We start from the raw sequence: 27,338 nt of genomic DNA on the forward strand, positions 1-27,338 counted from the left end.
TGGTCGGTGAAGGAGGCGTGGTCGTAGGGGGCGTGGCCAAGGTCGGGATGACCAATGGGCGTGGTCGGGGCGTGGCCCTCACCGCCTATTTACCGGGCGCGCGGCCGCGTCCCCCCGTTCTGTTTGCCAGGAGCTCAAGCATGGGCTCCGCCGCGCCCTTGTTCATCCCCGCCGAGGAGGTGGAGCGGCACCTCCACCGTGCCAGCCTCCTGCTGCCCGGCCTGGAGGCCGCCCTGGCCAACTTCTCCGCCGGCGCAGCGGGAGGTGTCGTGCAGCCCGTGCGCACCGTGGTGCCGGTGCGGCGGCACGGCGGGTGAGGCGGCGGGCGGGCTGGCGGGCGGGCGTTCCAAAGGGTCCTTGATGCCCAGTTACTGGTTAACCGCGCTCGGCTGTGCCCCAGTAACGGGGTGTCTCTCTGCCAAGGTTCCTGGGGGTCATGCCCGCCTACAGCGCCGCCGAGGACGCCCTCACCACCAAGCTGGTGACTTTCTACGAGCACAAGAAGGACTCCTCCGTCCCCTCTCACCAGGCGGCGGTCCTCTTGTTTGACCCGAGAAACGGCACTTTAAAAGCTGTGAGTTCCACGCGTTCGTTTGGTCCCTTCCTCCTTTTGGCTCTCAGAGCCTGGAGCCCCTGTAGAGTGCTCCGAGTTTACTTGTTTCGTCAATGAAAACAGGTTTGTGCCGTAAGGATCAGAGCTAAAGCCTCGTGTCTTTCATATGTGTTAAACTGTTCTCTGCTCTTTTACTTCTGCTGGTGGTTTGAAGGGACTCTGTTGGCCTACGGGCTGATGGGGAGAGAGAAATGACCGGGAGCAGTTTACCTTGTATTTAGAAGGAAAAAACCAACAGTTTTGCAGCATAAAGAATTGATCTTGAACCATCTTAAATCTGAAGAGACTTAGAATTTGTATGACAGGTAGTAGAATCCAGAGGCTGATTATCATTACACTTTAATGATTATTAAAAGGCCAGAACTGGTCCAGAAAATTATATTGGGTTTTTATTCCTAAACTGTAATCAAAAACATGTCAACTTTTTAAGCCCCTTAATCCATTTGGATGCAGTAGCTGATAGGCATTGAGGCAGGAGTGCCCCGCTGGCTGTGACACGCGATAACGGGATTCGTGGCTGTCTGTCACCCGTTCGTACAGGCTGAGATGGTGCAGGACTCGTGGACTGCTGCCAGCTTGCTCTGGTCCTGCTGCAGTGCAGGGTGGTACAGTCATGTTGGTCTGTTCCGTGTGTTGGTGAGCCAGGGGCATGCAGCTCACAAAGAGCTCTGAGAGTTACCAGAGGGTCAGCTCTGACAGGTCTTTATTCCATTTGTTTTGGTGGATTGACATGGAAGAGCTGGAATAGAAAGTCTGACCAGTTTCAGTGTGATTTTTGTATAGTTTGTGCTTGCTATAGGAGTAACTGCCAACTTTTATATTTTTATCTGTGCCCTGTAATATCATTTAACTTACAAACTGGCAAAAACGTTTGGTATTTACTCATGTTTCCAGTGTTCATTTCAGTCTGTTTGAACATTTTATTTTTTTAAAAGCTCCTAGATGGCAGTGTGATTACAGCGAAAAGAACAGCTGCCGTTTCTGCGATCGCTACCAAGGTGTGTCTTCTGTTTCCTAACTCAGGACAGACTTAGTGCTGCTCTACATAAAATAACTAGAGGGATTTATGTAAGTGGTTTTCAGTGCATGTGGATTTTCATCAAATACAGCTTTAAATTAAATACATGATAACGTATGTACCTTCAGGGAAAGCTTAAAAGTAGAGTTTTCTATTTGGAGTGAGTCATGTCTGGCTTTAACATTTTGTGTGTGACTGGAGAAGGACTCCAAGCTATGTTTCTATGGTTTGTTCTGTGCTCTCTGATCTTCTTTTGTGATTGTCTTAATGTACTCCTTTATGGCTCTGAGTGATGCAGCTGGGGTGGTAAAATCAGTTTTGTTTAGATATAAGTTTTCTGCTGTTGGGCCGAGACAGGTGAGTTGCACTGAACCTGGAGAAAGAAGGGGAAAAAGCACACTCGCAGAGGACAATGTGAGTCCTCAGAGTTAGTGCTGAGGATAGACAGATGATTTGTCCAGAGCCAGATGTCTTGTCTGGTGACTTCTCTCACTGGAAGATGTCCAGATGACTATCCCTGACTTAAGCCATAAGCTTCTGTGTCTGAAGACAGGTGAGGTGTGTCTTGCTCTATGTTGCTTGACAGCACTTCAATTTCAGATGGAAAACTGGAGGTTTTGAGATCTTCTTTAAAACTATATTTGACTGGGCTGCTATTAGTGGGAAGAGAGCAAGTTGACATCCATGGCACAGTAGGGTTTTAGCCTCCACCACAAAGAACACGGCAATAAGAGGGCCAGACAAATAGATGTTTTTCACCCATCAGCTTTCCGTCAGGCTGAAGGCTGATCTCACCACTTCGTTAGTCTTCATGCCAGCTATAAATCGGACCACAGTCTTCATGCCAGCATGACTCTATCCATGGCAATAGAGCTAAACCCGCATAACGTTGGAGTGAAGCACCTGTCCCCAAGAGCTTCCCCGGTCCAAGGGGCAGAACAATCTACAATGGATTCCTCGGACATGAGCTTATAGGACCTCATTCATCTCAGTCATTCTATACTTGTGCAGTTCTGACAGTTTTTACACAACCAAGGCTCTGCTGGTCTCAAAGGAGCTTGGCTGCTTAAGGGACTTCAAGATCAGATCCTTCATTGTCATCTGCTGTTTTGGGACATTTTCAAGACTGTTTGAGTTTACGTCATAGTTGTCATCTTGTCCTCTTAATGGCATTTGCTTTTCAAAGACTCATGCTTTTATGCAAGGAACCTTTGAAATCAGTGCTTCAGAGTCTTTGAAAGGAACATTAAAATGAGTCCTTGCTCTCGAAAAATGGGATAAATTAGATTTTTTTTTTTCCAATTTATTTGCAGCAGAATGAGTGTTGAGAGTCTAAACAATTCTAAAGCTTTCTATACAGAAGCAAGTGGCACAGCAAATGCGTAAACAAGACAAGAAGGATAGCTTAGGGCTGGACTCCAGCAGCCCACTTCCCCTTTGCCAAGTGCTGGTCAATCCCACACAAGAACTAAACCAGGAAAACAAAAGTGATCACAGAACTGAATATTTGTTCTTAAGAACCCTCCCTGTTTTCACTCTGATGAATGCATAGCCTGGCTGGTACAATGCCAAGAGAGGTTTGTGGTCTGATTTATAGCTTCAATGAATTGAAAAAAGTTTAGTTTGGGCCTACTAGGACGGGTTTACCCATGCAGCTATCGCTTTCAGGATGTAGCTTTTGGTATTGAACCCTGATTTCAGCCAGTGCAGACCACCAAGATTTTACAATTAGTCACCTAGGTGTAATACATGGTGCTAATTGATGCTAGCTTTTGCATTTAAAGAAAACATATATAGTGGGAATTGAATATTGCTTTACAGTAAAAACATTTTCTGTTTTCCAAGGATACTGCTTGGAAATACTACTTTTGTAGTATTTTAATATATATTAGTTGTTTCTGTTAATATATTGTCCTTAAATATTTTTGTTTTATACTGTTTAGTTGTTAATGCCTGCTTCTGCAGAAGTGCTGTGCATTTTGGGAGCTGGCGTCCAAGCTTACAGCCATTATGATATCTTCATGGAGCTGTTCTCTTTTAAAGAGGTAATGGACATATCTTAACAGGATACATCTATTTTTCCCTGTTTCAGGAGCGCTAAATATAAATAAACTGCACTACAGCCAATGAAGTTAAGGAGTATATCATGTTTTGATTTTGTTTTTACTGAACCCAAGAGTAATCTGAGCAGGTGTAGAGTTTTTTGCTCAGATGATGATCTTCTCTTAAAATAAAAAAATTGGAAACAAAGTCAAGTTTCAGATGTCTTTTTCTCTCTGTAGGAGAACATCCTACCCTGTGTGCCATACATGGATGTGTTTTATGCTTTCCCTTGAATATATTTATTGGAAATATTTGTATTTTATAAATACAGCCCTACACAGAGCTTTTATTTGTGGCATTGCAAAGCAGTCATTCAAGTGTAGCTGCACACATGTGAAATTCAGAACATTAAATGGGGAAAAAACCCCATGTTTAGGATACTGCTGAAATTATCTGCTGGAAACTGAAGCAGTGTTCTGTTTCAGCAAGGAGCAATTCTCCAAGCTAATCTGCTTCTTCTTTTTTTTCCTTGAAGGTCAGGATATGGAACCGTACCAAGGAGAATGCGGAGAAGTTTGCTAATTCAGTTGATGGTGCGGTGCGGGTCTGCTCCTCCGCTCAGGAGGCAGCGCATGGGGCCGATGTGATTATAACAGTCACTATGGCAACAACACCCATTTTATTTGGAGAGTGGGTAAAACCAGGTGCTCATATCAATGGTATGCTCTGCTTTTTGTTTAAAGGATGCGTTTACTTTTTCATTGCTTAGCATGAAAACTGTTGAAAAGCAATACTCTGCTTCTTGGAAAGGATGTTCTTTCCATTTCAACTTTTCCCCTTTAGTGAGGACCACTCTTCCAGCCCTGTCTTCCTGCTTGTCTATAGCCCAAACTCCTGCATATTCCAGCACTGGATGTTTGCTAAAGCATGAGAGATGTTTTTTTCCCTTGTGGTGCATCATCTTTGCCACTGTGTTTTCACTTGATGCTCATCTTGCTTTCTGTTTAAGTAACCCAAACAAGCATGTTATTTTCCAAGTCGTTCCTGCTCATCCTACCGTTTTCCCTGGCAGCAGTCTTCACCCCGTTTTGTGAGCTCTATTTGTTCTTTTTTGGGCTGATCACTCTCACTCTTTTTTTATTACTAGAGTTAGAAAGATACAATAACTGGGTTAAGAACTTCACAATTTGACCTCTGTTTATGGTGAGGTTTGAGAGGCTTTTTTCTTTTTGCCTGCCTTTTAATGATGTTGCCACACTATGGTTTGGAGTCTCTGGACATGCCCACATTTATTTATTTTATAATTGGTGGGCCTGGTTCAGATGACCTTGTGCACTTTCCAAATGGTTTGGTAATAAGACAAAAGCAACTTGTCAATGGGAACAATTTAACGGAAGGTCCCACGTTCCAGCAGCATCCTACCGATTTTTCAAACTCAATTTAGTCCTTTGTAATTGAATGTTGTTGTCTGTGTTATGTGACTGCATGGAAGCCAGAAGTAGAACCAAAATCAATTAAGTTCTATGGTCACTGAGGCGACACATGCACAAAGACCTCTCTCCTTTCTTTGCCTTTTTTCTTCTCCATAGAGGCATTCATGCTGTTTGAAGAGGCAGTTGAGCAACGTGGAATTTATTCTTGTGTAAGAGTTGGGCGCTTTTGAAAAGCATTTGACTACAGTGTAACAGTTTTAGCTCATAGCAAGTTGAGAGTATACTTGTTATATTTAAAGTTAAGCTCCTTCATTTGTTTTCAGTTTCTACTAAGTAAAAATCCATAATCCTCAACTTGTTCTGTTTATAAAGTTCCAAGGAAGTAATAGAAGGCTATAGGTTAAAAAAACTTAATTAGTACCATTGAACTCTGCATGCGCATGTCTTTGCACAATAATTTTTGTTCTTATTTGTTGGGGATAATTGAGGGATGTTTCAGATTCTATAGACACAGGACAAATGACGAACAGCCTGGATCAAATGAAAGGATTATGAAATTCAAGGTGTTAGATAACGGTCTCATGAAAGACAAGGGCACAAGAGGTAATAGGCAAAGGGAGATGATGTTCTTATCCTTGTCAGACAGCTCTGGGTAGCTAAGGCTATCCTAACATGAAATATTTAATATTTTGGAACTGTGCTGGGTGTTGGTATACTCTGTTTAAAAAACCAAAAAAACAAAAACCATTATAAACTTAATTTAGCAGTGGTAGAAACAGGTCACTGTCTGCAGAAGAGCTGTGGTCTTATCTTCGCTGACTTGGGTCACCATATGATCAAAGTTCATTCAAATGGTGCCTTCTGTAAGCAGAAGAGAGTAACTGGCACTTATTTACTGGCCTCAGTTTAAAGGCTTCTAGCAAAGGCCTCTGTACCTGTACATAGTTACATGTATCCTATACACAATTCTGGTATTGATATGAGATGAGAGGGTTAAGCAGAGCTACCTCCCTTTCTCTTCTCTGTCAGTGTTGTTTGGAAGGAGCAGTTTGACCAGTGCATCAAAGGGCTGGGAACATGGGCAGGGAAGAATCTCACTGCTGCTTCCTGAAGAGTTGCAGTTTAACGCTTCAGCAGTTGAAAGTGCAAAGGACAGTTCATTCCAGTTGTTCTGGCTGTGCTTATGGGGAATATAAGGCTTCTGTCAGCAGCAGGATCTGTGTAAGATAAAGGATGCTGTACATCTCAGTGAGCTGCGATTTGGAGGGTTGAACCCAATGTCATCCTTCATTGACATCAGTGGAAACTGAGGGGGTTGGCACCTTGCAGAAACAGGCCACGTATTGGTCTGTAACAGCTGAGGCCGGGTTGGGAGAAATCCAGGCTTTCTCCCAGTTGCTCAGACACATCTTATTTTTGTGTTTTATCAATCGACATGTCTCCAGTACTAACATCAGATTGTTTGTATCTTACTTTTCCACAATAATGTCCATTGTTACTTCACACATCTTTTGAACAAATTGCCATTTGAATATGTTTTACACATTCTTCCCAAGTTCATTGGTTTTGTTGTCTTAGCTGTTGGAGCAAGCAGACCAGACTGGAGGGAACTGGATGATGAACTGATGAAGAATTCCGTTCTATTTGTGGATTCTAGAGAGGCTGCTCTGACAGAATCGGGAGATGTTATATTATCAGGGGTAAGGCTTTAAGTTATGAACTTGATTTTTGTGGCAATTGGCTTGTTTGAAACAAGTTGGTACTGATGATGTGCTGCGTAGAAACCTTATAGAGCATCAGATGTAGTTGTTAACACTTTCCAGGCACAGACTGAAAGAGAAACTGGTTTCAAACTGAGACTTGGATGTATAAATGCCACAACCATGCAACCTCTGCATCAACTATTACATGGCACCGTACTGCAGTAGCATATTTTAAGCATTGGCCTTTGTGTATGATAGCAAAGTATTGGTTTTGAAAAACCTGCATTTCTTGCAGTAGTTGGTAATATTAAGTATTTTTCAAATCTATTTGTTAAAACATGAAACTTTCTTCTCATATTATTTCAGTGTGATACATCAGACCTCTAGAGAGTGGACAACAGAAGCCAAGCAGACGGTTCATGCAGGAATTTGATGGCAGGGATTCTTTTTAGGTTTTAATGGAGTGGATTTTTTTCTTTTAATGCTTTTGCAGACCAAATATGGTTTCCACTTTTAAGGTTTAATATAGGAGATCCAGATAGTGTAAGATGTGTGGAACCTCATGTATTTTGTTGTGTAACAAGCTATTCACTAACACAATGACAGAGGTAAGTGTGACAGCTGCTTTTCTTTTGAGAAAGATTCCATTCCTCTGGTTTCTTTCCAGCTTCTGTATTTGTCTGAATACTGATGTGCTTCAGCATGGAAAGAAATCAGTTCTAGGAGAGCAGAACTGGAGAAGTTCTTTCATTTGAAGTGACTCAGAAAAGTTTTTTCTTAATATGCGTATGGATATTAAGAGATTTGTGTTTCTTTTCCAGGCAGAGATTTTTGCTGAGCTGGGAGAGGTACTGCAGGGTACAAAACCAGCCCTGCCTGAGAAAACAACAGTGTTTAAATCACTGGGTAAGAACAACCCCTCCTGTGTACAGGCCTGCCAGAAAACAATGTCTTTGCAATTTATTAGGTCAGCCACGCATGGGAAAGCTGCTGATCATCTTCAAAGCTGCTGTAGCAGTGCACTGTCCAGAGAAACTAGGATGTGATTTGCATTTTCCCTTTTTATTTCCCTTTTTATTTATCTAGCAGGACTGATGTAATGGAAAGTGATAGGAGAGCAAACAAACAATAGAATGAAGTATGTTTTCCATGTCATGATTGTTCAGCACATGACTGCAGCGTTGTTTAACACAGCTCCAACCCAAATGCCCTGCTGTTATGCCCCTGGAGTCTGTCTGACCTACAGACAACGTGACAGTGTGCTGGAGGGTTGGAGGTGATGGCTGGGGGAAAGGAGGTCTGAAAGGACCAAGTTGTGACATGAACACTGAAAATGAGTTTCATTCTCATTAACACATATTACACACCTAACAGTTACATGGGGGCTATAACCTCTGGTGTTTGGGATGGGGAATGATTCCTATTCCTGTCCAGTTAGATGACTTCCTGAGTCCTTCTGTTGCTTTCTGAAGCTCAGTTTTGTACACCTGAAGTACTGCTTGAAGGTGACTTCAATTATTTTTCAGGGATGGCGGTTGAAGATACAGTGGCGGCAAAATTTGTCTATGACTCATGGTCAGCTGGCAACTGAAGAGAAGTCTGCAATGCCAACAAGGCCAAGAAAATTGTTTGCACTTAATTTCCTTGGATCTTTTCTTAACAAGAAAGGCACCAGTTCTCTCTGAATGTGTCCCTTCTAGGACATTCAAGAATGAAAAGTAAAATTTTCGCAATAGATTAATTTCTACTTTTTTCTAATGGCAAGTGTTAGATACATTTAGCAGTAATGCTACAGGTGTCTCATGTAACAGCAAGTATTAGATGTTTGCAGTGATACTAACCAAGAGTATTTTTACATACTTTAGTATATTTCTGAAATCAAAGCCTTTCCTCCCTGATTATGTAGCAGAAGTCTATGGGTAGATTTCATGTCTTTCAGAGGGGTAATTGTATCCTTACTTTCACTGCCCACAAGCTCCCTTCCCTGTCCTCAAACCCAATGTTTTTTTTCATTTAAGAGCACATGCCTGAGTGGGAGGTTCATAGATGCCTCCATACAGTTAAATTTTTGTCTATTTTCCTAAAAGAGCTGGCTCAGGAAGACTTAGAATGCAAAAAATCGGAGCTTATATTTTATATGTCTTAGATGGGAGGAAACCGGACTCAATGCATCCCTTAGTACGTTCCTAGGTGGTATATTGTCTTTTTTATATTCCAAGGAGCCACTCAAAATGTGAGCACTAAAATGTGTTTTGATGTAACTTATCTGTATTCTGTGGGGAGATGATTATTAATCTGTGGTGTCCGTAAGTTCTCTTTCTAAGCAACTTGAGGTTGGAACCATGCAAACTGGTTTCAGTAGGATAAGCTTCAAGTATACAGGCAAATATTTTCAGCTTGGCTGTATTGTGCATTAATTGCTAATTGTTCTTCTGTCCCAGTGGGTATTTGCTGGGGTAGGAGTTCCCATTATCCTTTCTTGATGGAGGAACCCAGTGATGCTCTACATAAGGAAGAGTTCCAGGTTTGTGGTGTTATGCGATTGCTTCACAACAGATTGAGCATCTGCTGAAAAATAGCTGTTGCCTTGGAAAGAAATTCCTGTCTCAGGGTAGAGTTGTGCCTTGTGAAATTTTGTTTCTACTTACATATTTCATGCAGGGTGCTGGGTGTTCTTTCATTCTGTGGAAGGATTAGATGATGTGGTCATTTTATAATGGTGCCAATAGAATACAGCGGAGCGACAGGAAGAAGCTTCAGAAGCAGTTAGTGTTAAAGCTCTTGGTGGTCCATAAGTAAGTATAGAAGAGGTCAATGAGTACAGTGCATGTGACATAAGTAATACTCCAAGTTATAAGCCTGGTGTAAGCTAGTTGGGAAATGTAGTAAGTGACAGAGTTTGTAAACTCTGGAATTTTAACATGGAGAGGTATCAGACTAGTAAGTGAATAGATCCAAAGGGATTTGTTTGGATATAAACAAGATCTGTTGGTCTTGTTTATATCAGCAGAAACAAGAACAGAAACTTCTCTATTAGCTTTTGCGTTTAATTGTACCAAAACTACTCTTCTGTTTTTCTGGGTTTTTCTTTTACTGAAGTTTCTGAAGTATTCAGAAATGTATGTGTTGACTTGGCCTGTGACTTCAGCAGCAGAGAAGTCCATTAATGTGAGACAAGTGTGACGGCCATTTTCATTCAAGAACTGTGAGGGAACTTGAACTTGGTGGTCATGACAGTATTATCCTGGTTCTGTGCCTGTATAAAACAAGTTCTGTAATTTGAAATGAGATAGTGTTTGGGAAGAAGACAAATACCACATATTTTCACATTTACTCTTCTACAGGCTATGCACTTTAAAAGTCAATGGAACCAGTCCAAAAACCTGGTTGTGAAAACCCACAGTGATCTCTGCTTTCATAGGCAAGAGGAGGTTCTGGGAGCCTGTCTTCAGCTTTGTACCTCTGAATTCACAAAGGATTTGGTTCAGTTACAGTAGGAATTGCTTGGATTCCGTTTTAGAATTTTTTGGGCGAAATCATAGCCCTTGTTTCCACATGTCTTTTTCTTACAAATCAGTCTCTAGAAATTGTGTAACTTGTGTGTAAATTACAATTAAATAGATACTTCTGGTTTTCTTTGAATTTTATTTTGTTGTATGTTACTTTTATTCTGGGTTTGGGGGGGTTGAGTATGAAGAAGAAATTATTCAAGTTGTTGCAGTGACTATTTTCTCAGTAAATGAGGTCACTGAATGTAAAGGGAAAAATAGAGACTGCTCTACTCCACTGTGATACTGAGTTTGGCAGTCAGTGTCCCATGGTGCACATTCCCTCCTCCTGATGTCTGTCCAAGGCAGAATATTAAATCCTTAAGGAAGCAGAACCTTGTACTTGGCTGGGATCATGTGAGATCCTGTGGTTTTTTGGTTGGAGTTTGCATTGGGCTATTACAATTGCAGCCCTCCAGAGAAGGACTTTGGGGTTGATGGTTGATGAGAAGCTCGACATGAGCCATTAATGTGTGCTCGCAGCCCAGAAACCAACCGTGTCCTGGGCTGCATCCAAAGCAGCGCAGCCAGTAGGGAGGGAGGGGATTCTGCCCCTCTATTCCTCTCTTGTGAAACCTCATCTGGAGTATTGTGTCCAGTTCTGGAATTACCAGTGTAAGAAGGATGTGGAAGGAATGGGCCCAGAGGAGGGCTATAAAGATGATGGGAGGGCTGGAGCACCTTCTCTACCAGGACAGGCTGAGAGAGTTGGGGGTGTTCAGCTGGAGAAGAGAAGGCTCAGAGGAGACCTTATAGTGACCTTCCAGTACCTGAAGGGGCTACAAGAGAGCTGGGGAGGGGCTGTTCATAAAGGCCTGTGGTGATAGGATGAGAGGGAACAGGTACAAACTGGAGAGGGGCAGATTTAGACTGGACATTAAGAAGAATTTCTTCACGCTGAGGGCAGTGAGGCCCTGGCCCAGGCTGCCCAGGGAAGCTGTGGCTGCCCCATCCCTGGAGGGGTTCCAGGCCAGGTTGGATGGGCCTTGGAGCCCCTGATCCAGTGGGAGGTGTCCCTGCCCATGGCAGAGGGATTTGGAACTAGATGATCTTTAAGGTCCCTTCCAACCCTACTGTTCTATGATTCTATATTCCTATGGTTGGTCAGGATCAGCTGTCCCAGCCGTGTCCCCTCCAGCCCCTTGGGCAGCCCAGCACTCGCTGGTGGGGCAGCAGAGGAGCAGGAACGGCCTTGGCTCTGCAAGCACTGCTCAGCAGTAAGGGAAACATCCGCTGTCTTATCAACTTTATTCTCACACTAAATCCAAAACACAGCACTATACCAGCTACTAGGAAGAAAAACAAGTCTATTCCAGCTGAAACCAGGACTGTGGAAAGAAGGGAAATGTGAGTGTTCCTTTTTATTATATTTTTTTCCCAGTTATTTCATGTGGCTACTTTATAGCAGAGGCCAAATTGCAGGATCCCCCTGTCAGAAAAAGACTAGCAGCATTGGATTCTTGAAGAATTTAATAACATAAAGGATATATGTGTTGGGGTTCTGAAATGAAGTGTTGTGTCTGAGGCATTCAGTCACAGATGCAGCTCCAGCAGGACAAGGGGCTTGAGCTTGGTCTGCTGGCTTGGGAGAGTTACTGCAGATGACTAAGGACGTACCTAATCGTTGGATGCTTGTGACAACTGAGTCAATTTATGTGCTGATAAGTCTCTACCATCATTTCTGGTTGTGAAAAGCCACAGCAGTTGGGCAGATTGACAGATGGGTCTGCACAAAGGCAGAGTTTTGGTGCCTTTTAGAGATACTTGGGGCCTATCACAGGCTGGCTGAAGCTGTTCGGTGAAAATGGCATTTACCAGGCAGGTTCTCCGTGACACCACTCGCTGGTGTTTTGATGGTGTGATGTGAGCAGGTCATAAGTGTTTATTTGTATGGGGAACTAGAAAATTCATTAGTTATGGGACCGAGAATGACAGGATTTGACCCCTCAAAATCCACTTATCACATGCCTTCAGATATGTGATTCATCATTTCATAGAATCATAGAATAGTTTGTGTTGGAAGGGACATTCTTGCTTTGTTTTCCTTCTTGCTTTGTTAAACACTTGGAAATGTCTTTAGCAAATGTGAAAAAAAGGCAGCAGGTTCATAGCACAGTCTGGGAGGACGCCCTCTGATTTAATTACTGTGCAATCATTTAAGGTTATACAGAACAGGACTGTGATGTGACTGTTTACCAGAAAAAAATATCAACCTACTCAAGCTGGAATCCAAGGAGGAAAGAATGCAGTAATAAAGTCACAAGTGGTGATCCGCAGGGCACAGTGTTGGCCCAATTCTGTTTAATATCTTTATCCATGATCTGGAGGAGGGGGTCGAGGGTACCTGCAGTGAGTTTGCAGATGACCCCAAGTTGCGCGGGAGTATTGATCTGGTTGTGGGCAAGAGGGTTCTGCAGAGGGACCTGGATAGGCTGGATCGATGGGCCAGGTCCTGCCCTTGAGTTCACACCAACCCCCCAGACAATGCTGCAGCCGTAGGGATGGGTGGGCACTGGCAACTGCATCCAGGTTAATGAGACGAGAAAAGAATATACAACTTACACTTAACATCTCTTGGCAAGGTACTTTGTGTATTTTTAAATTAATTTCAATACAACAGCAACACACTTTAGTGTCAAGAACACAAGATTTGCTGTAAGTTAGTCTTATTTCCATTCATTCAGAGGCTATTCTAATCAATCAGACATAGCTGAAATCAAGATTCAGATGCTATTTCTATCGTATCAGTACCAGAAACGTTGGTTTGTAGCAATTAAACAGAAATTAAGGGAGAAAACTCAAAGCTCTCAGGCTCTGGAGATGCTCTTTGCATTGTGGCTTTGGAGAAGAAAGGAAGGGTTTTATTAAGGAGTGTAATGTGGCTGGCCTTCACTAATAGCTGAAGTTATTCAAACCAAAAGAAATCCATCTCCATAAACAGTTCAGGGAGAAAAAGCTTTAAATTGAGAGCTTTTTTTTTTTTACCTTCACAATCTTTCTTTAGGGCAGAATCTGCTCGAATTAATATCCTGTATGCCACAGCCATCTATCCAAAGAGAAAAATCTTTTTCCTTCTGTACTTTCTAAGGCAATTGGTAACACCTCTGCCTTTTGCTTTGGCAGATGTCTGAAAAGAATTGCATGCTCTTTGGAAACAGGAAACTGTAATCAATCAGTGTGCAGGTTGCAGTAAGAGGCATGGTATTTTATAAGCAAGTATCTCTAGTCTTTCCAGGGTTCTTGAGGGCTTCTTTTCTTTTATTCACTGCATTCAGGACTTTCTTTCTAGGTCCGAGCTCCATCTGAATGCTCTGTAGATCTTCATCAGAACATAGCATCAGTGCATCTAAATCAATTTTTTCCCTCATGAAGATTGGAAGAAACTCATCCAGCATCTGTGATGCCAGGAATACCTCCAGGGGCATGTTCTCTACTTCCTCATCATCCCAAATGACTTCTTCCTCATGCCATGGGCTAGCAACACCATTTTCAGCATCATCTTCTCTGCCATTCTCAGCATTTTCATACTGAAAGAGCTCACTGGAGATCTTAAAGTTTATGCTTTCTTTCTCAGAAGACACATTTCCAGGATTTACATCTGCAGCCAAATTCCTTCCAAAAACGATGTTGCCAAGACCTGGCCGCTTGAAAATGGAGACTTGGCTGTCATTTCCAGAAAGGTTTATCTCTCCAAGGTCATTCAGTAACTCATCCTCCTCTTTCTCATCAAACAAATGCATCACAGTTTTCCTACCTGTATCTTGGTCACTGCTCTGTGTTTCCTGGCTTCTCGTACTGTCAGCTGTCCTTTTAGCCTTCAGTCTGAAGGTGTCTTTTAAACTTTTGGAGAAAGAATTTGTTGTATTTGAAGTGAAGAGACTAGGCAACTTTACTCTGGAGTGGGTCCCTCTGGAAGAATTTACTGTGCCAACCTGTTCTTTCATATAATTCCGGTTCATTTCATACTGGTGTTTCTCTTGGCGCTTCTCGCATTCCTTGATTTGTTTCTCCACATTCCTCTGGGCCTGTGCTTTGAGTTTGGAGACCTTCTTTGGGTTCAGCATGTTCTGCTCGGTGGCAGCTTTGTCCAGGATTTGGATGCATTCATTGCGGTCTCTGCTGGCAGCCGCCTCCAGGGGAGTGCGGAGGTCATTGTCCAGAGCAAAGATATTGGCACCAAAGTTGATCAAAAAAGAAACACAATGGATGTGACCATTGCAAGCAGCATGGTGGAGAGGCGTATTCCCCCAGATGTCACATTTGTCCGGATCACCTCTGAGAAGGGAAATAGCATACAGTGAGATAGAGGGAACCAAACACAGCACTGCAGTGGGATTGAAAAGATGCTAAACGTTTAGCTCTGCTTTGAGGAGTCCAGCCCAATGAAAATGAGCCAGCTTACCTCCATCCTCTAGGACAGCACTGCACCTACGTACACATGCACGCAGCTCGGCTGTGTGTGGGGGCCATAAGCTCCAATTCCTGCCTTTCTGTGAACTAAGCAAGCTCGGGGCTGAGTAAAACTGCGACTCCCTGTAATGGAGCCAGGGTGTTTCCTTTGTATCATCCCAAGGTGTCTGGCAGGGCTCTGGGCAAGGCTTGCTTTGCCGCTTGCTGGTCTCGCCTGCCTCCTGCAACAGGGCAGAAATGAACAGGCACCTGTGTGCAGGCAAGGGACCGCAGCTCTGACTGCTTGGCTGCTAGCGGCTCAAGGAGGGCTCGGGCTTTAACTTGCAGCTACTGGAATTAATGGCAAAATTGTTTCAATAGCTTTTGAGTGGAATATTTTAAAGGCTTTTTGTTGACTCATCCCTTTTGCGTGTCAGATGCAGGGACACTATTAGGAGGATTCTTCCTTGGCCACAGAGATACACATTTAATGAACCCATGCAGTAAGGTTTTCTGGTAGGTAAATGATTGAGAGTAAAGTACTAGTTACATTCATCTCTGTTGCTATTAGATTAAGCTGAGATAGATGCAATTGTTTTTCTTCAGCTCTTTTGGTCTCCTTAAGCTTCATTTTCTCATGGGATTTGAAAAGCAGACATTCATTTAGAAATAAAATACCACATCTTTTCAATTGAATTTAAAGCCAGTGAAAAGGATTGCTTTCTTTTTAACTCTTGCACTGATTTCACATGGAACTGCTGCCTGCAGATGAGAGTTGGCTCAAACCTTTTGATTCATATTTGGCAAGATCAACATCAGCAGAGGTTCAGAACAGAGCTTGAGTAGTCTGCGACTGATAACTGAGACAGCCATGGTGTCCCAAAACCTTTAATAACCTCAGAGCCAGGGGCCAAATTTACAAACAAGGGGAATTTCTACTTTGGGGAGTTGAAGCATTTCAATGTCTGGCCGCTCTATTCCATGGCAGTTGTGCTATGAATGAAATGGCATGTCCTGTCACAAATTCACCTTCAGGCATTGAGTATCTCTGAAGAAAAGCACTAACATATTTGTTGAGGGCCAAATCTGAAAACATCCTTCAGCCTGAAATGCCACAGGCAGGAGGGAAGTCAGGGGTCCCTGCAGAGCTGAGACAGCTGCTCCCACTGAGAATCAACGGCAAGCCTGAGCATGCCAGACTGCCCGAGTGCAGGCATTTCTACAGGGAGACGGCAGCTGAGGATCAAAGTTCCTCCACTTAGACATATGGAAACCATGTGTACATAATCCTGCTTTTGTGGGTCTGCCCTGCGGAACCGCCCGACTGTGGCTGAGCGTGCCGGATCCTTTATTCCCACAACTAGCAAACAGGCTGCGTTATCCGGAGCCTTGAGAGTGCTGGGTTATCCATCCTCCCCCAGGTCTCTTCATAGCTGTTTGTCATCTCTTTTCTCTCTGGAGACTGCCAGCCTTTGAGCCTCTAACAACTTGCAAACTAGAATGTTTGTTCCTAGCTCGGTGGTACTTTAGATAGGGTCTGACGTCTACTTTGGATTCTCATGCTCCTCTTTTCCCTGCTTTCCCAAGAAAAAGGCTAACGCAAAAGAGAACAGATCTTCTACTTGCTCTTGACTTTATTTATGTACCTGGAATGCAAGTAAAGAAAATGCCTCTTGATGCCTGGGAAGACAAACTGTGTCAACATGAAAGGAGTTTATTGTTCATATTGCTACATTTCCCAAGGGCTGAGCGTGTGGCAAGCTTCAAAGCTCTAAAATCTGCAACTACTCTAAAGAAAACCATCCAGTAGCTCTGTGCCTTTGTCAGGAAATCTTTGCTTCAAGGAAAGGATGAATTTGTTAAAAATAATGAAAATAGTTTTTTTAGAAGAAAACATTAACTGACCACAGGACAGACTGAACACCTTCTAAAATTCAGCTTCTCCCAATAAAACCAGTGAGACTACAGCCATATCTCTGACATCCCCAGCTTGCTGGTTGTGTCAAGAAATCTTGGATTAAAATAAAGGGAAATGTGTACGTTTGAAGACCTTGAGGGCAATACTGTCCCAAAGATGTCCTCTAACAAGAGAAAGAGTTAGAAATACATTAAATAACAAATACACAGAAGTTCTGATCTTTGTGTCATGTGCTCTAATTTCTACAGCTTATATGGTAGAAGACATATTTTTCACTCAAACTTCGAAAAATACTATTTTGTCATCCACTCCTTAGCTGATTGTTCCATCTTCTAGGTGTTCAGGGACAAACCTTTATCAAGTCTAGATATTTCTTTGGAGCTACCTTAATTATAACACCTGAAAAACTCTCAATCTATTTTTCCTTCTTCTGGGGACTCAGCAATAACCATGCAGTCCAAAGGTCCTTTTTATTGTGTTGTTACAGCCACACCAGAGCTCAATGATCTACAAAGTAAATCTATGACAAACCTATCTGCATTACATATTTAAGACTCTGTTTTTAATAAAAGAAAACTCGGATACATCCAAATAGTTATTCAACTTTTCCCTCCAATCTTCTTTAAACTATTATTATTGAAAACACAGATGAACTTAAACTTCATCTCAGCACAGAAACAATATTTTATTAACTATGTCTCTATATATAATATTTTATTAACTATGAAAAGAAGATTTTCTTTCATTAGATGTTATTACAGAATCGCATCTTAAAACGTAGGCTCCAAGCAAGAAAGTGCAGAGGGTGGTGAGGTAAATACCATATCAATAATACATTTTAAGCATGTAGCGCGTTTAAATGATAACAAACAGAAATATTGCTACTAGAAAATAAACCTGTAGAAAACCTTCCCTCCCCTGCCTTTTCAAGGATCCTGCCATAGTTTCTGAAACACTTATCATTTTTAGCATAATGATAGCTGCTAGTGCCATAAAAAGTGGGGAAATAACAGTTTCAGATGTTGCTGTCTCAAAACTATCTGTTGTGACTTGCCTCTGGAAAGCATTAAACCCTCAAAGGTGTCTACTGACTGCTCTTTGGAGACAAATGGGAAAGATTTTTTTGCTAGAAATGTTTCAAACAATGCATTTCTCTACAGAACCAAAGATTTGCTGTCATCAAAGGTTGTTGGCCAGCTTCTCTGTGACGAGGAGGCAAGGTCCCAGGTCCCATTAACCACCCTCTGTCCAATCCATAAATGACACAGTCCTGCTGGTTCTGGGAATGAACCTTAGCAAATGGAGAGAAACAGTTCTTGGTGATGTATTGAAAGACATGACTGAGATTTTCAGCCTTTTGGGTCTGAGGTAACCGGGACATTAGAAACACGACATGCTAATCATAGTTCTGAGCCACAGGCTTTAAGCGATGGAGGTTGGTTGACTTACCCCCTCCGGCATATGACTTCCAGAGCTTCTAGGTATCCGTGGTACGCTGCCAGAAGGGTAGGCGTCATCCCATCTTCATCTGAAGCATTGAGGTCTTTCCTTGTGGCTTCTTTCAAGACATCCAAATTGCCATCAGCTGCTGCTTTGTGATACCTGCTTGACATTTTCAGCGACTTCTGGTTTCCTAAAGCAGCTCTGAACGATATCCAGACCATACAGTCAGCCTTCCATTACAGGGATGGTTTAATGATTACAAGTTGAGACATCCGCGTGAGGATGGAAATGAGGAGGCGAAGTTCATCCTAGCAGACAAGTTATCTGGAGCTCTGCAGAGGTAATAAGGCAATGGTGTGGCCAATGCTTTCTTTTTCTGAAAGGTAGCCCTGCAGTTTACCACTTGTTGAATATTTGACCACTTAAATGTAGAGCGAATTTATCAATCTTCTCCGTGTCTTTGCTTAACTGTTCTGCGAAAACTTCAAGAGGACCTTGAACTCCAAAAAAACCTTCAAAAGTCCATGACTGTCAGTATGACTGGGTTTCACTTTAAGTAATAATGTATCCCTGAGTTTTTGTAGGATGAACTGCATAAGCAGTTAACTTTACTGGTGAAGTCCTTTGTAACCTATCACTTACTGGTTTGCCCCGTTTGAAAACAACTTGTTGATTAATTCTGCACACAAATTGTTGATTTCAGAGGGATTTTTATCATCTAACATCTGAAAATATCGATTTAAAAAGAAAGTTACTCTGTATCATGCTAAGTGGGAGACTATTGTTCCAAGTTTTATTTAGAGGTAAAGCAAAAAAACCACCACGTCAACTGGAGAGAAGCTCTGGGATTTTGCAAGCTTTATTATTATTTATGTCACAAAAGTGGGCATCACAAAAAAGAAAGAAAAAGAAAAGACCAAACAAAATCTCCATCTGTTTCTAAACTCCCTGTATTTGTTCATCTTTGTCCCATCCAGAAACTTCAACTTAAAATGCAGTAAATGATTCAACATCAAATGAGCTAAATTTCTCAGCCTCAATGGAGATTTTTCTTTTAAGACTACAGCTCAAAATTGTGAACTTTTTAAACTCCCTGTGTAGTTAGAATGAAGCTTTTCTTTTGAGGTTTGAAAAGAACTTCAAAACCATTCTACTTCCAATTGAAACGTCTTCCCAGGCGAAACTCTGTTGTGATGGTACATGGTGCCATAAGCTAATGAATTATTTAACTAGCAGCTTTGATTTGTTATTGGATTTTGCTACGTCTATGATTATTGCTCTGGGTGGTTTTTGTTGAGAACTATCTTAAATAAACTATTGTCAGTTAAACAAGCTGTTTAGATTGAAAGGTTACAGAATCTTTGTTACATTGTTCTCGATAACTCAGACCCCAGCCTGAACAGTGATGTTGTTGTGCCATCTGTTTTGCATGAGGTATTATCCAGCGCATTCCCTCATCGCAACTTTTATAAGCATCAGATGTGGTATGGTAAAGGCCAGACAAGGGGAGGCAAGTGAGCCTCTGCTTGCCTAATGAGATTCTTGGAACTAATAGGCTTAGAGAAGAATTAAATTAGTCACATGGGGTAATTGTGGCTACACAATTCAGAGATGAGGACCACATTTAAACAACAACAAAAGCTTATTTCTTCACTCCTTAGAGAGGCAAAACTGCTGTGCCCAAGGACGGTGTTGTTGGATGTCCTCTTGAGCAGCCAGTTCCCACAGTGAGGCTGAGCGTGACCCGCGCCGCCTGAGACCCATCCTGACGTGGTTGTTGTTCAGGTGTACCGACACCTGAGCCAGGGGTCCAAGGGCAGCCCCCACAGCCTGTCTGCATGTGGCATTTCACAAGCAAGCTGGAAGCTCCCTGGGGCTTCCAGCTTTTCCTCCAACTTAATGAAGCAGAGAATCAGGGGCTGTGAAATTACAAGTCAGTTTATATAGGATATGATTGCCTGGAAGTGCCTCATTTGTGTAATTCTTTAGAGGATGTATATTTGAAGCACTTTTTCCCCTCTGTTGTGTTAGTTAAACCCAAGCTAATTAATAATAGATACATAAAGCTAAAGTATGGCGTCAGAGTTTCTTTCATTAGTTTTCTGTATAATTATTACTTTCAAAAACAATGAATCTCATTATTTAAAAAATGAGTGAGGAAACCCAAAGTACATAATGTATATTTGTGAATTCAGGAGTCTCTGGAAAGTTAATTTCTTGTCAAAGGTCGGCCACATGCTAATCCTATTGATGGCAAAAGCAGAAGTGTAATTGCTCTTTGTGCTATTAACACCAGGTGCTGTTTACTCTGGTGTATTTATGGATCGGAGCTATTGCCTGCTTCTTGCTGGGTGGCATCCTGCACACTTGCTATCCCCACTTGCAAAAGAGCTTTAACTCTGTATTTGACATGTTCCTACAAGGATGACAGTTGGAGAAGTGCTTCTAAAGAATGTAAATTCTTAAATGACTGGTGCTAGTGATTACTAGTGATCTTCTCTGCCTGTATGGATCGTGTTGCTTTGCTACACAGAGCACTGATGGCAGTCACACCCTTTGCAGCTCCCTGCCTTCACTCATGCTGTTCATCCAAGTTTCCAGCACTTTGGTACCTACCAGCAGCAGACAGACGAGCTCTCTCTTTCAGCTCTAAGTCCTTAAGAGGATTGAAACTACTGTCACTTGGGCTGGGAAACTAAAATCTGCTCTCGGCACAGGTCTATGACTTAAAAAGAGATATAAATGAATATATTTTACATTAATACATGGCACATTAATATAAAAATTTGCTATTCCTCGAAGCCCAATTCAACATTCCATTCTGAAATTACCATCCATACTACTTGTTTTCCTCTCTTCCTATGATCTACCTTTTTGCTTTCTTTCATCTCAAGAAATCAATTACTTTAAAAAAGTGAGTCTTTGGGCTTTTTTACAAGCCTTTCTGAAATCAAAAGCATTGAAGAAGATGAAAGATAGCATAAATTTGAGATTTTTTTTCTTTCCAGACCTCTTCCCCACAGCTTTGAACAACGACAGTCCAACCAGAGCTTCCAGAGATTTTCCAGTCTAAAGATCTGATTTGCAACTTCTCTTCCTTACACTGTCACTCATGTCTTCCTCCTAATTAGATCTGTATCAGCACTGGATATTTGCCCATGCAGAGGAACAAAATATTCTCAGTTACGTTCCAATCTATCAGTGAAATTGTTTTAAGTTGTCAGAAAATCAAAGTGGCATAGAAATCTCCTTTTTAATACATAACTGCCAAAAAGATATGCATCTTTCTATGCAGCATGTGGCCAGGGAATAAAGACAGTGCACTATCAGAACAAGAAAAAATGCCTTCAAAACAGAAGAAAACAACAATTCATGACAAACTTTTCATATCACCTTAAGGTCTCCTGCAAGCCCTCCTCTTCCCAGCAAGGAGACTGCATCTCAGCTAGAGGCAGGTGCAAGCTCTCTGTCCCCAGGCAGCAGAAAGGCTACACCTGTGTGGAGTCTGAACTGGCTCCTATATAATCCTCCCCGGGCAGCCAAAGAGCAGGCTTGTGGTGCCAGAGAGAAGATGGGGCTCTTTGTGGAGCAGCAGTGCTTGAGTGCCTCACGGATGTGGTGAGTAGAGGCTGGAAGGGATTGGGGCAACGGGTCCTTAGCTGCTCTCTTACTTAGTCTTCCTTTTGCTTTCAGGTTGCTGCTCCTGTTTGTTTTTTTGCTGCCCTTAGCCACTTGTGCTGATGGCCTGGGGGATCAGGATCTCTTGGGTAATGAAGCCTCTCTGGGCTGCTGGTGGTGTGGCTGTGGGCTTTAGGCTTGCTTGGAGCTGCTTCCCTTCTGGCTTGGTGTGGAAGGGGGCTCTGAAGGGGGGCTGGCGAGGTGGAGGGCTTGTAGGGTGTGTGCTTCCAGGAAGGGGATGGTGGAGCTGATGATGGTCTTCCCTGTACAGAGAGTGTGACTTGCCATAGGGACAGGGTGGAAGTTGAGTTTTCCAGAGAGCTTGGCAACTATTCCTGGCACGTGTGTATTGTTGGTATGTATTGCTCTTGCCCTGGCCCTTTCTGCTTTAGCCTGAAAGCAGGTTCCTGCCTGCAAGGCTAATATTCCCCATTTTCCCTAGACATGAATGGTGAGGAGATGGTGTCCTGTAACCACACTGTGGATTACGAGAGGCTGTTGCTTAGTGTCCCATTTGTCAACTGTACTGATCTGGAGGTAAAGGGGTCTTCGTTCTACGATGGGGTGTGGGAAGCTTTTGCTGGCCAGGAATGTGTTGAACGAGGTTTCTAGTTCTGACTTCAAGAACTCCTCCTTTCACATAAGACTCCTAAGATGAGTATTGATCTTGTCCTTGCGCTGGTCTACAAATGCCCAAACCAGCTCTGAAGCTTGAATTTAGTCTCGATGGCTTTTAGTTGTCCTCATGCTGCAGCGAGTACTGCTGCCTAGTACTGCTGTCTCTTTCTAATTAATGTCTCTTCTCTACAGCATGAGCAGCACCAGCTAAGATTGAGGCTGATGGTGAATGACACAGTGGAAGAGGAGACGAATGTAACCTACAGTGCTCACTGCAATAGTGTTCATGCAGATGAAATCGTTACTCCTTTGTTTGTTGGTGCAACAAACTGCTTAAAAGACTTTATGGTAGTAAGTAGAGGAATACTATACATCCTTCTTAGAGGCTGGCTAGGCAGGATGGCTGTTTCCTGGTGGATGGGACCTGCAGAAAGCTTGGGAATGCTCCAGCCAGCTCCAGGGAAGCCTGGCTGTGTGTCCACCTGGGCATGACTGCTAGCCCTTGGAAGAGCTGGTTTGCAAATGGCTGTCAATTATGCAGAAGATCTGGTCCCAGCCCTATTGCAGGGGACACTGGGATGCTGGTGCCAGCTGTCTGCTTTGGAAAACTGTAGAAGAGACCTTTCTTGGAAAGTTGTAGAGTTGAGGCTGTTTTCTGTTCCTGTGGTCTAACCCTTGTGCTGTGTTTTAGGTCACTTTCCCAGGACTCATTCCAAGCCTCAGTGATGAGCATACGGTATGTGCCTTATGCCTTGCTAAGGGGAGGGTGGGGGAGTGTCTGGATTTTGGACCAAAACCGAGCCTGATGTCCCCAAGCTGGAGCAGGGCCTCTCTGGAGTATTTGTATCTTATTGGGAAGCTAGCAATGTAAGACTTAAATGTAAAACCTGTGAGGTGGCAGCCCTGCAGGGTTGAAAAATGCATAATGACTTGCTGCTTCTGTGTGGTTGTGCCTTCTGTTCCTAAGCATGGACCTCCTGCTTTGAAGGTTCCAGCAACTCCAATGACCTGGACTCTGTCAATTGATGATGGAACAAGAGTACATCAGCTGAATCCTGAACAAGCCATGCAGCAAGGATATAAATATCTAGCTGATGGCCCCAACCTCATCTTTCAGGTGGCCTTCACTGCCACTGGAGTTGTTTCCTACAAGGTAGGTAAACAAACTGTTGGCACTGAGGAGATGGGGCTTCTCTAATGGAGGGTTAGGTATCTCCCTCCTGTAGACCTGTGGAAAGCACTTGTAGATGACAGCCAGAGCTGATGTCAAGCTGGTGCACTGCTGTGGCTAACTGGTGTGTGCAAAGCTGCCATGAACTGCCCGGCCCTATAAGATGGGGTATCCTGGTGTGCGCCTGGGAACGCAGCACAGCTGGTGGGCATCTATATGAGCACAATTCTAGCTGCAGCCTGTCCTGGCAGTCTCGTGAAAAGATGGTTTTAGAGAGCGTGTTGAGATGGGAAGGCACTGCTGTCGTAAACATGAGCTGAGCACTCTGTAACAGAGCTCTGTGTCTTCTTTGTCAGCACAACGATAAGGTACTCCACACTGTGGCACTCGAGCTCACATATGGCCCTCCTGAACACAGACTGTCTGTGGAGTCAAGAATGCTTTGTGCACCAGGTAATGCATGGAGAAAGCAAGAACCTGGCCTGCTTCTGCCCTGAGGAAACTGGTGTTCTATTTAACAAAGTTGTCTTTGCAGGGCCAGCAATCTGTAATGCCACGCACATGACTGTTGCCATCCCAGCCTTCCCAGGGACCCTTAGGGCTGTGGGTGTAGAGGATAAGACCATCCCCATGGACCAGCTTCAAGAAAATGGGATTGCCCTGGACACAAAGAGAGGGGTCCAGCTGCATATTAGCAGGAGTGTCCTGAAGTCCAGGGTGAGTTCTGATCCTCAAGTCCCAGGAACTGGTGCGATCATAGCTCCTTGGTGCTTACTGAGAATTGGAGCACAGTAGCTTTGACTAAGTACTTGTCAGGTCAACTCTGGCTATCTGAGGGCAGTTGTGACTAAGATTAATGCAAACTGACTTTATAATAGGTGGGCATCATTCAAAGGTAACTTGGGTTTCTTGAAGTTACTTGGCAAAACGGGCTGGAGGTGAAAATATTCTTCTTGGAATTGACTGGTATTTGGCATTCCTGGAGTGATGCAATTTAACAAACTAGCTGAGTGAAGAGCATTGTGACTTTAGGGCAAGTGAAATGGCTCTAATGCATGCAAGTGTTAAAAGGGAGCTCTTGTACCTACGTTCCAGGAGAAGTAACCCTTGTCTTTCAGCTACAAGGAGAGAGTTGCTCAGGACTTCAGTCCTACATGTCCTCTTTAGAACTGGTTTTTCACTTCCATGGGGAGAATGTGTTGATGGTGATGCATCCAGAATGCCCCTGTGACCAGCATGCACCAATAGGTAAGTGATTGACTTCTGCAACGGATTCAGTCCAGCATGCTGGTCAGGAGTCCTTTAGGGTGGCTTGTTCTCATGTTCTTGGAGGATTGATTTATCTCCAATCAGAACACGATAGCTCTTGTCAGACTGAGCTGTTGCTGACTGGCATGATGACTCATGTTGAACCTCTGTTGCAGCTGCAGTGTGCACCCAGGATGGGTACATGGATTTTGAAATCCTTGCTGATGCTACTACACCACCATTAGACTTGGATACACTTAGGCTCAGAGATCCTGTGTGCCAGCCAGCCTTTAAATCACCTTTGAGTGATAGAGTTTGGTTTCATGTCCCACTGAATGGGTGTGGGACAAGGTATTGGGTAAGTGTGTAGCCAGTATTGCTGGGAAGGGCTTCACATGTTAATTATGCTCTTACTAATGATATGATCTCTCTTCAGTTTGATGGGGACAAGATAGTTTATGAGAATGAGGTGAGGGCATTATGGACAGACCTTCCGCTGCGCAGGATCTCCAGGGACAGTGAACTCAGGTGTGCCTGTAAACCTCTTTGGGTAATAATTAGTCCTGGATTTGCTATATATGAATGTAAGACTTACCTGCTCCTTTTATGTTACAGGCTAACAATCCTCTGCTCCTTCAGCAATGGTGATGCTTCCCTCTCTATAAGGGTGGACAACCTTCCTCCTCCAGCTTCTTCAAGGAATCAAGGTTCCCTCTCCTTAGTTCTTCTAAGCTACCCAGGTAAAGCTAGCTCTGGGAAGCAACTGGAGCTTGTGGGAGGGACTGTGTGTAAGTGAATGGTTCTGGGGGAATGGGCTTCTAATGGCCTGATACGCATCCTTCCCTCCCATTAATGCCTTAAACCTGTAACTCTAGGATAAACTCTATCTGGTGGATTGATTTCTGCTGAAAAGCTTCAGAATGTCTTCAGGACTTGTTTGTTTGGTTTTTTTGTACCCTACCTCATCCAACAAGTCTTTCATTCTTGTAGAGGTGTCATACAGGCAGCCATATCGTGATGACCAGTACCCAATAGTAAGGTATCTACGCCAGTCCATCTTCCTGGAAGTTCAGGTCCTGAACCGCAATGACCCCAATCTTCATTTGGTATTGGATGACTGTTGGGCAACAGCTTCGCAAGATCCAAGCTCACTTCCCCAGTGGAATATTGTTGTTGATGGGTGAGTGCCTTGCCAGAAAAATGGAAGCACTTTTGGCAGTGGGGAGGAGGATTTCCTAATTCTCCCATTCCACTGTTAGGAACAGAACCCCATGTAAAAGGGTTTGATATGCTGGAACTTGTGGGAGGATGGAAGCACCTCTACCTCAAATTCTAGCTTTCTGCTTAGAAAAAACAACACCCAAACCTCTACCCTGCAAATCTGCTCTGCTGTGCTGCTCTGACCTACTTCTTATCCATTGGCAGGTGTGAGTATGACCTGGACAGCTACAAGACTGTGTTTCATCCTGTGGGTCATGGTGTCAGCTATGCTAACTATCGCCAGAGGCTGGAAGTGAAGACTTTTGCCTTTGCTTCTGGTGACAAAACCCTCCCTGGCCTTGTAGGTGACATTCTCCTTCTACTTGGAGTAGTAAGTAGAAGCGGTTATTGTCTTGAAATGAATGGACCTCTCATTCTCTGTCCTAGGTATACTTCCACTGCAGCAGTCTAATCTGTGACCGTTTTCAACCCGACTCGCCTCTGTGTGTGATAAGGTGCCCTAGATCATCTAGAAGCAAGCGAGGTAACGTCTGGGTGGATGTTAGCTGCACTGATCCAATGTTGCCCACTGTACTGCAGGTCTCACCTCTGCTATGTTGCTGTTGTTGTAGAGAGTGGGATGCCAGATGTGAACTCTGCAGTGGCGAGCTTGTGGGGTCCTGTCCTCTTTGTGCCAGAGGGATGGTCTTCAACCCAAGGTACTAAGCCAGTATGGTGCTAATATTTTGTTTAGATTTGGTGAAGAGACATCTCTACAAACTACATCTTTGCTTGTGTTGTAGAGAGCACTTTCTTGAGCAAGGAAGCATGGGCTATCATTACAGTGACTGCTGTTGTCATTCTCTCTCTGCTGGCCACAACGCTACTCTTCCTGGCTTTTCGTAAGTGCCTTCGGAGAAAAGCATCCACGGTAAATGTAATGCATTAGTGCATATTTTACAAATAAACTTGGATTGAAATGTGACTCAAAGGCCTGTGTGGGGCTCTAGATTTATTGCTGTAGAGTGTTTAAGGCCCTAGACTGGAGAAAGATAAGTCTGCTGAACAGTGGCTCTGCTCTTAAGGTCTTTGGTCAATTTTCTAACTGAAACTGCAGCTGAAGCTTTTAAGAGCCTAAGGTTTTTGGGTAAGACTCAAGTGGCAATGGCAAGGTTCCCCCCCGGGTGGATGGCTTCCTCATCTCCTTACTTACCATTACAGGGTGACTCCATGAACTTGTATTTCTAAGACTAAAAAGTGACTGTGTAAAAGTAACTCCTTTTATCTTGTTTTGTGCTTCCAAATGGGTTTCAGT

General features: G+C 43.3%; 3 protein-coding genes across 5 annotated transcripts; 2 read left to right on the forward strand and 1 right to left on the reverse strand.

Moving 5' to 3' along the window:
* Positions 1-100: 100 nt before the first annotated feature.
* Positions 101-10,440, forward strand: CRYM (crystallin mu). The gene is made up of 8 exons (XM_054080995.1): positions 101-313; positions 424-574; positions 1,549-1,611; positions 3,575-3,676; positions 4,210-4,393; positions 6,686-6,807; positions 7,632-7,716; positions 8,337-10,440. The coding sequence occupies exons 1-8, from the start codon at positions 141-143 to the stop codon at positions 8,399-8,401; spliced, it is 945 nt and encodes a 314-aa protein (XP_053936970.1). The 5' UTR covers positions 101-140; the 3' UTR covers positions 8,402-10,440.
* Positions 10,441-11,471: 1,031 nt separating this feature from the next.
* Positions 11,472-27,132, forward strand: ZP2 (zona pellucida glycoprotein 2). 3 transcript variants are annotated; one of them, XM_054081039.1, is made up of 19 exons: positions 11,472-11,705; positions 21,508-21,726; positions 21,802-21,875; positions 22,058-22,141; positions 22,229-22,323; positions 22,597-22,755; positions 23,096-23,140; positions 23,393-23,557; positions 23,932-24,028; positions 24,111-24,292; positions 24,694-24,823; positions 25,006-25,181; positions 25,260-25,351; positions 25,439-25,563; positions 25,814-26,003; positions 26,249-26,384; positions 26,471-26,567; positions 26,656-26,742; positions 26,827-27,132. In XM_054081039.1, coding segments are annotated over exons 1-19 (2,301 nt in total). In that variant the 5' UTR covers positions 11,472-11,703; the 3' UTR covers positions 26,973-27,132. The 3 variants fall into 3 exon arrangements, with proteins under 3 accessions (XP_053937014.1, XP_053937013.1, XP_009564363.2); XM_054081038.1 differs by having other exon boundaries at positions 25,000-25,181; positions 26,827-27,130; XM_009566068.2 differs by lacking the exon at positions 11,472-11,705 and adding an exon at positions 18,391-18,448 and having other exon boundaries at positions 25,000-25,181; positions 26,827-27,130.
* On the reverse strand, positions 12,444-18,823 carry ANKS4B (ankyrin repeat and sterile alpha motif domain containing 4B). The gene is made up of 2 exons (XM_009566035.2): positions 18,115-18,823; positions 12,444-14,633 (listed from the first exon to the last, which is right to left on the reverse strand). Exons 1-2 carry the CDS (start codon positions 18,327-18,329, stop codon positions 13,565-13,567), a joined length of 1,284 nt encoding a protein of 427 aa, XP_009564330.2. The 5' UTR covers positions 18,330-18,823; the 3' UTR covers positions 12,444-13,564.
* Positions 27,133-27,338: the final 206 nt, after the last annotated feature.

The sequence above is a fragment of the Cuculus canorus genome, chromosome 15, assembly GCF_017976375.1.
Source record: "Cuculus canorus isolate bCucCan1 chromosome 15, bCucCan1.pri, whole genome shotgun sequence".
Taxonomy (NCBI): domain Eukaryota; kingdom Metazoa; phylum Chordata; class Aves; order Cuculiformes; family Cuculidae; genus Cuculus; species Cuculus canorus.

Coding starts and splice junctions, on each gene's coding strand:
- ZP2 (XM_054081038.1), top strand. Junction 22,756..23,095: donor GCTTAAAAGACTTTATGGTA/GTAAGTAGAGGA, acceptor GCTGTGTTTTAG/GTCACTTTCCCAGGACTCAT. Junction 24,029..24,110: donor AAGAATGCTTTGTGCACCAG/GTAATGCATGGA, acceptor TTGTCTTTGCAG/GGCCAGCAATCTGTAATGCC.
- CRYM (XM_054080995.1), top strand. CDS start 141: ATGGGCTCCGCCGCGCCCTTGTTCATCCCCGCCGAGGAGGTGGAGCGG. Junction 575..1,548: donor GAAACGGCACTTTAAAAGCT/GTGAGTTCCACG, acceptor TTTTTTTAAAAG/CTCCTAGATGGCAGTGTGAT. Junction 4,394..6,685: donor ACCAGGTGCTCATATCAATG/GTATGCTCTGCT, acceptor TTGTTGTCTTAG/CTGTTGGAGCAAGCAGACCA.
- ANKS4B (XM_009566035.2), bottom strand. CDS start 18,329: ATGGTCTGGATATCGTTCAGAGCTGCTTTAGGAAACCAGAAGTCGCTG. Junction 14,634..18,114: donor GAAGTCATATGCCGGAGGGG/GTAAGTCAACCA, acceptor TTCCCTTCTCAG/AGGTGATCCGGACAAATGTG.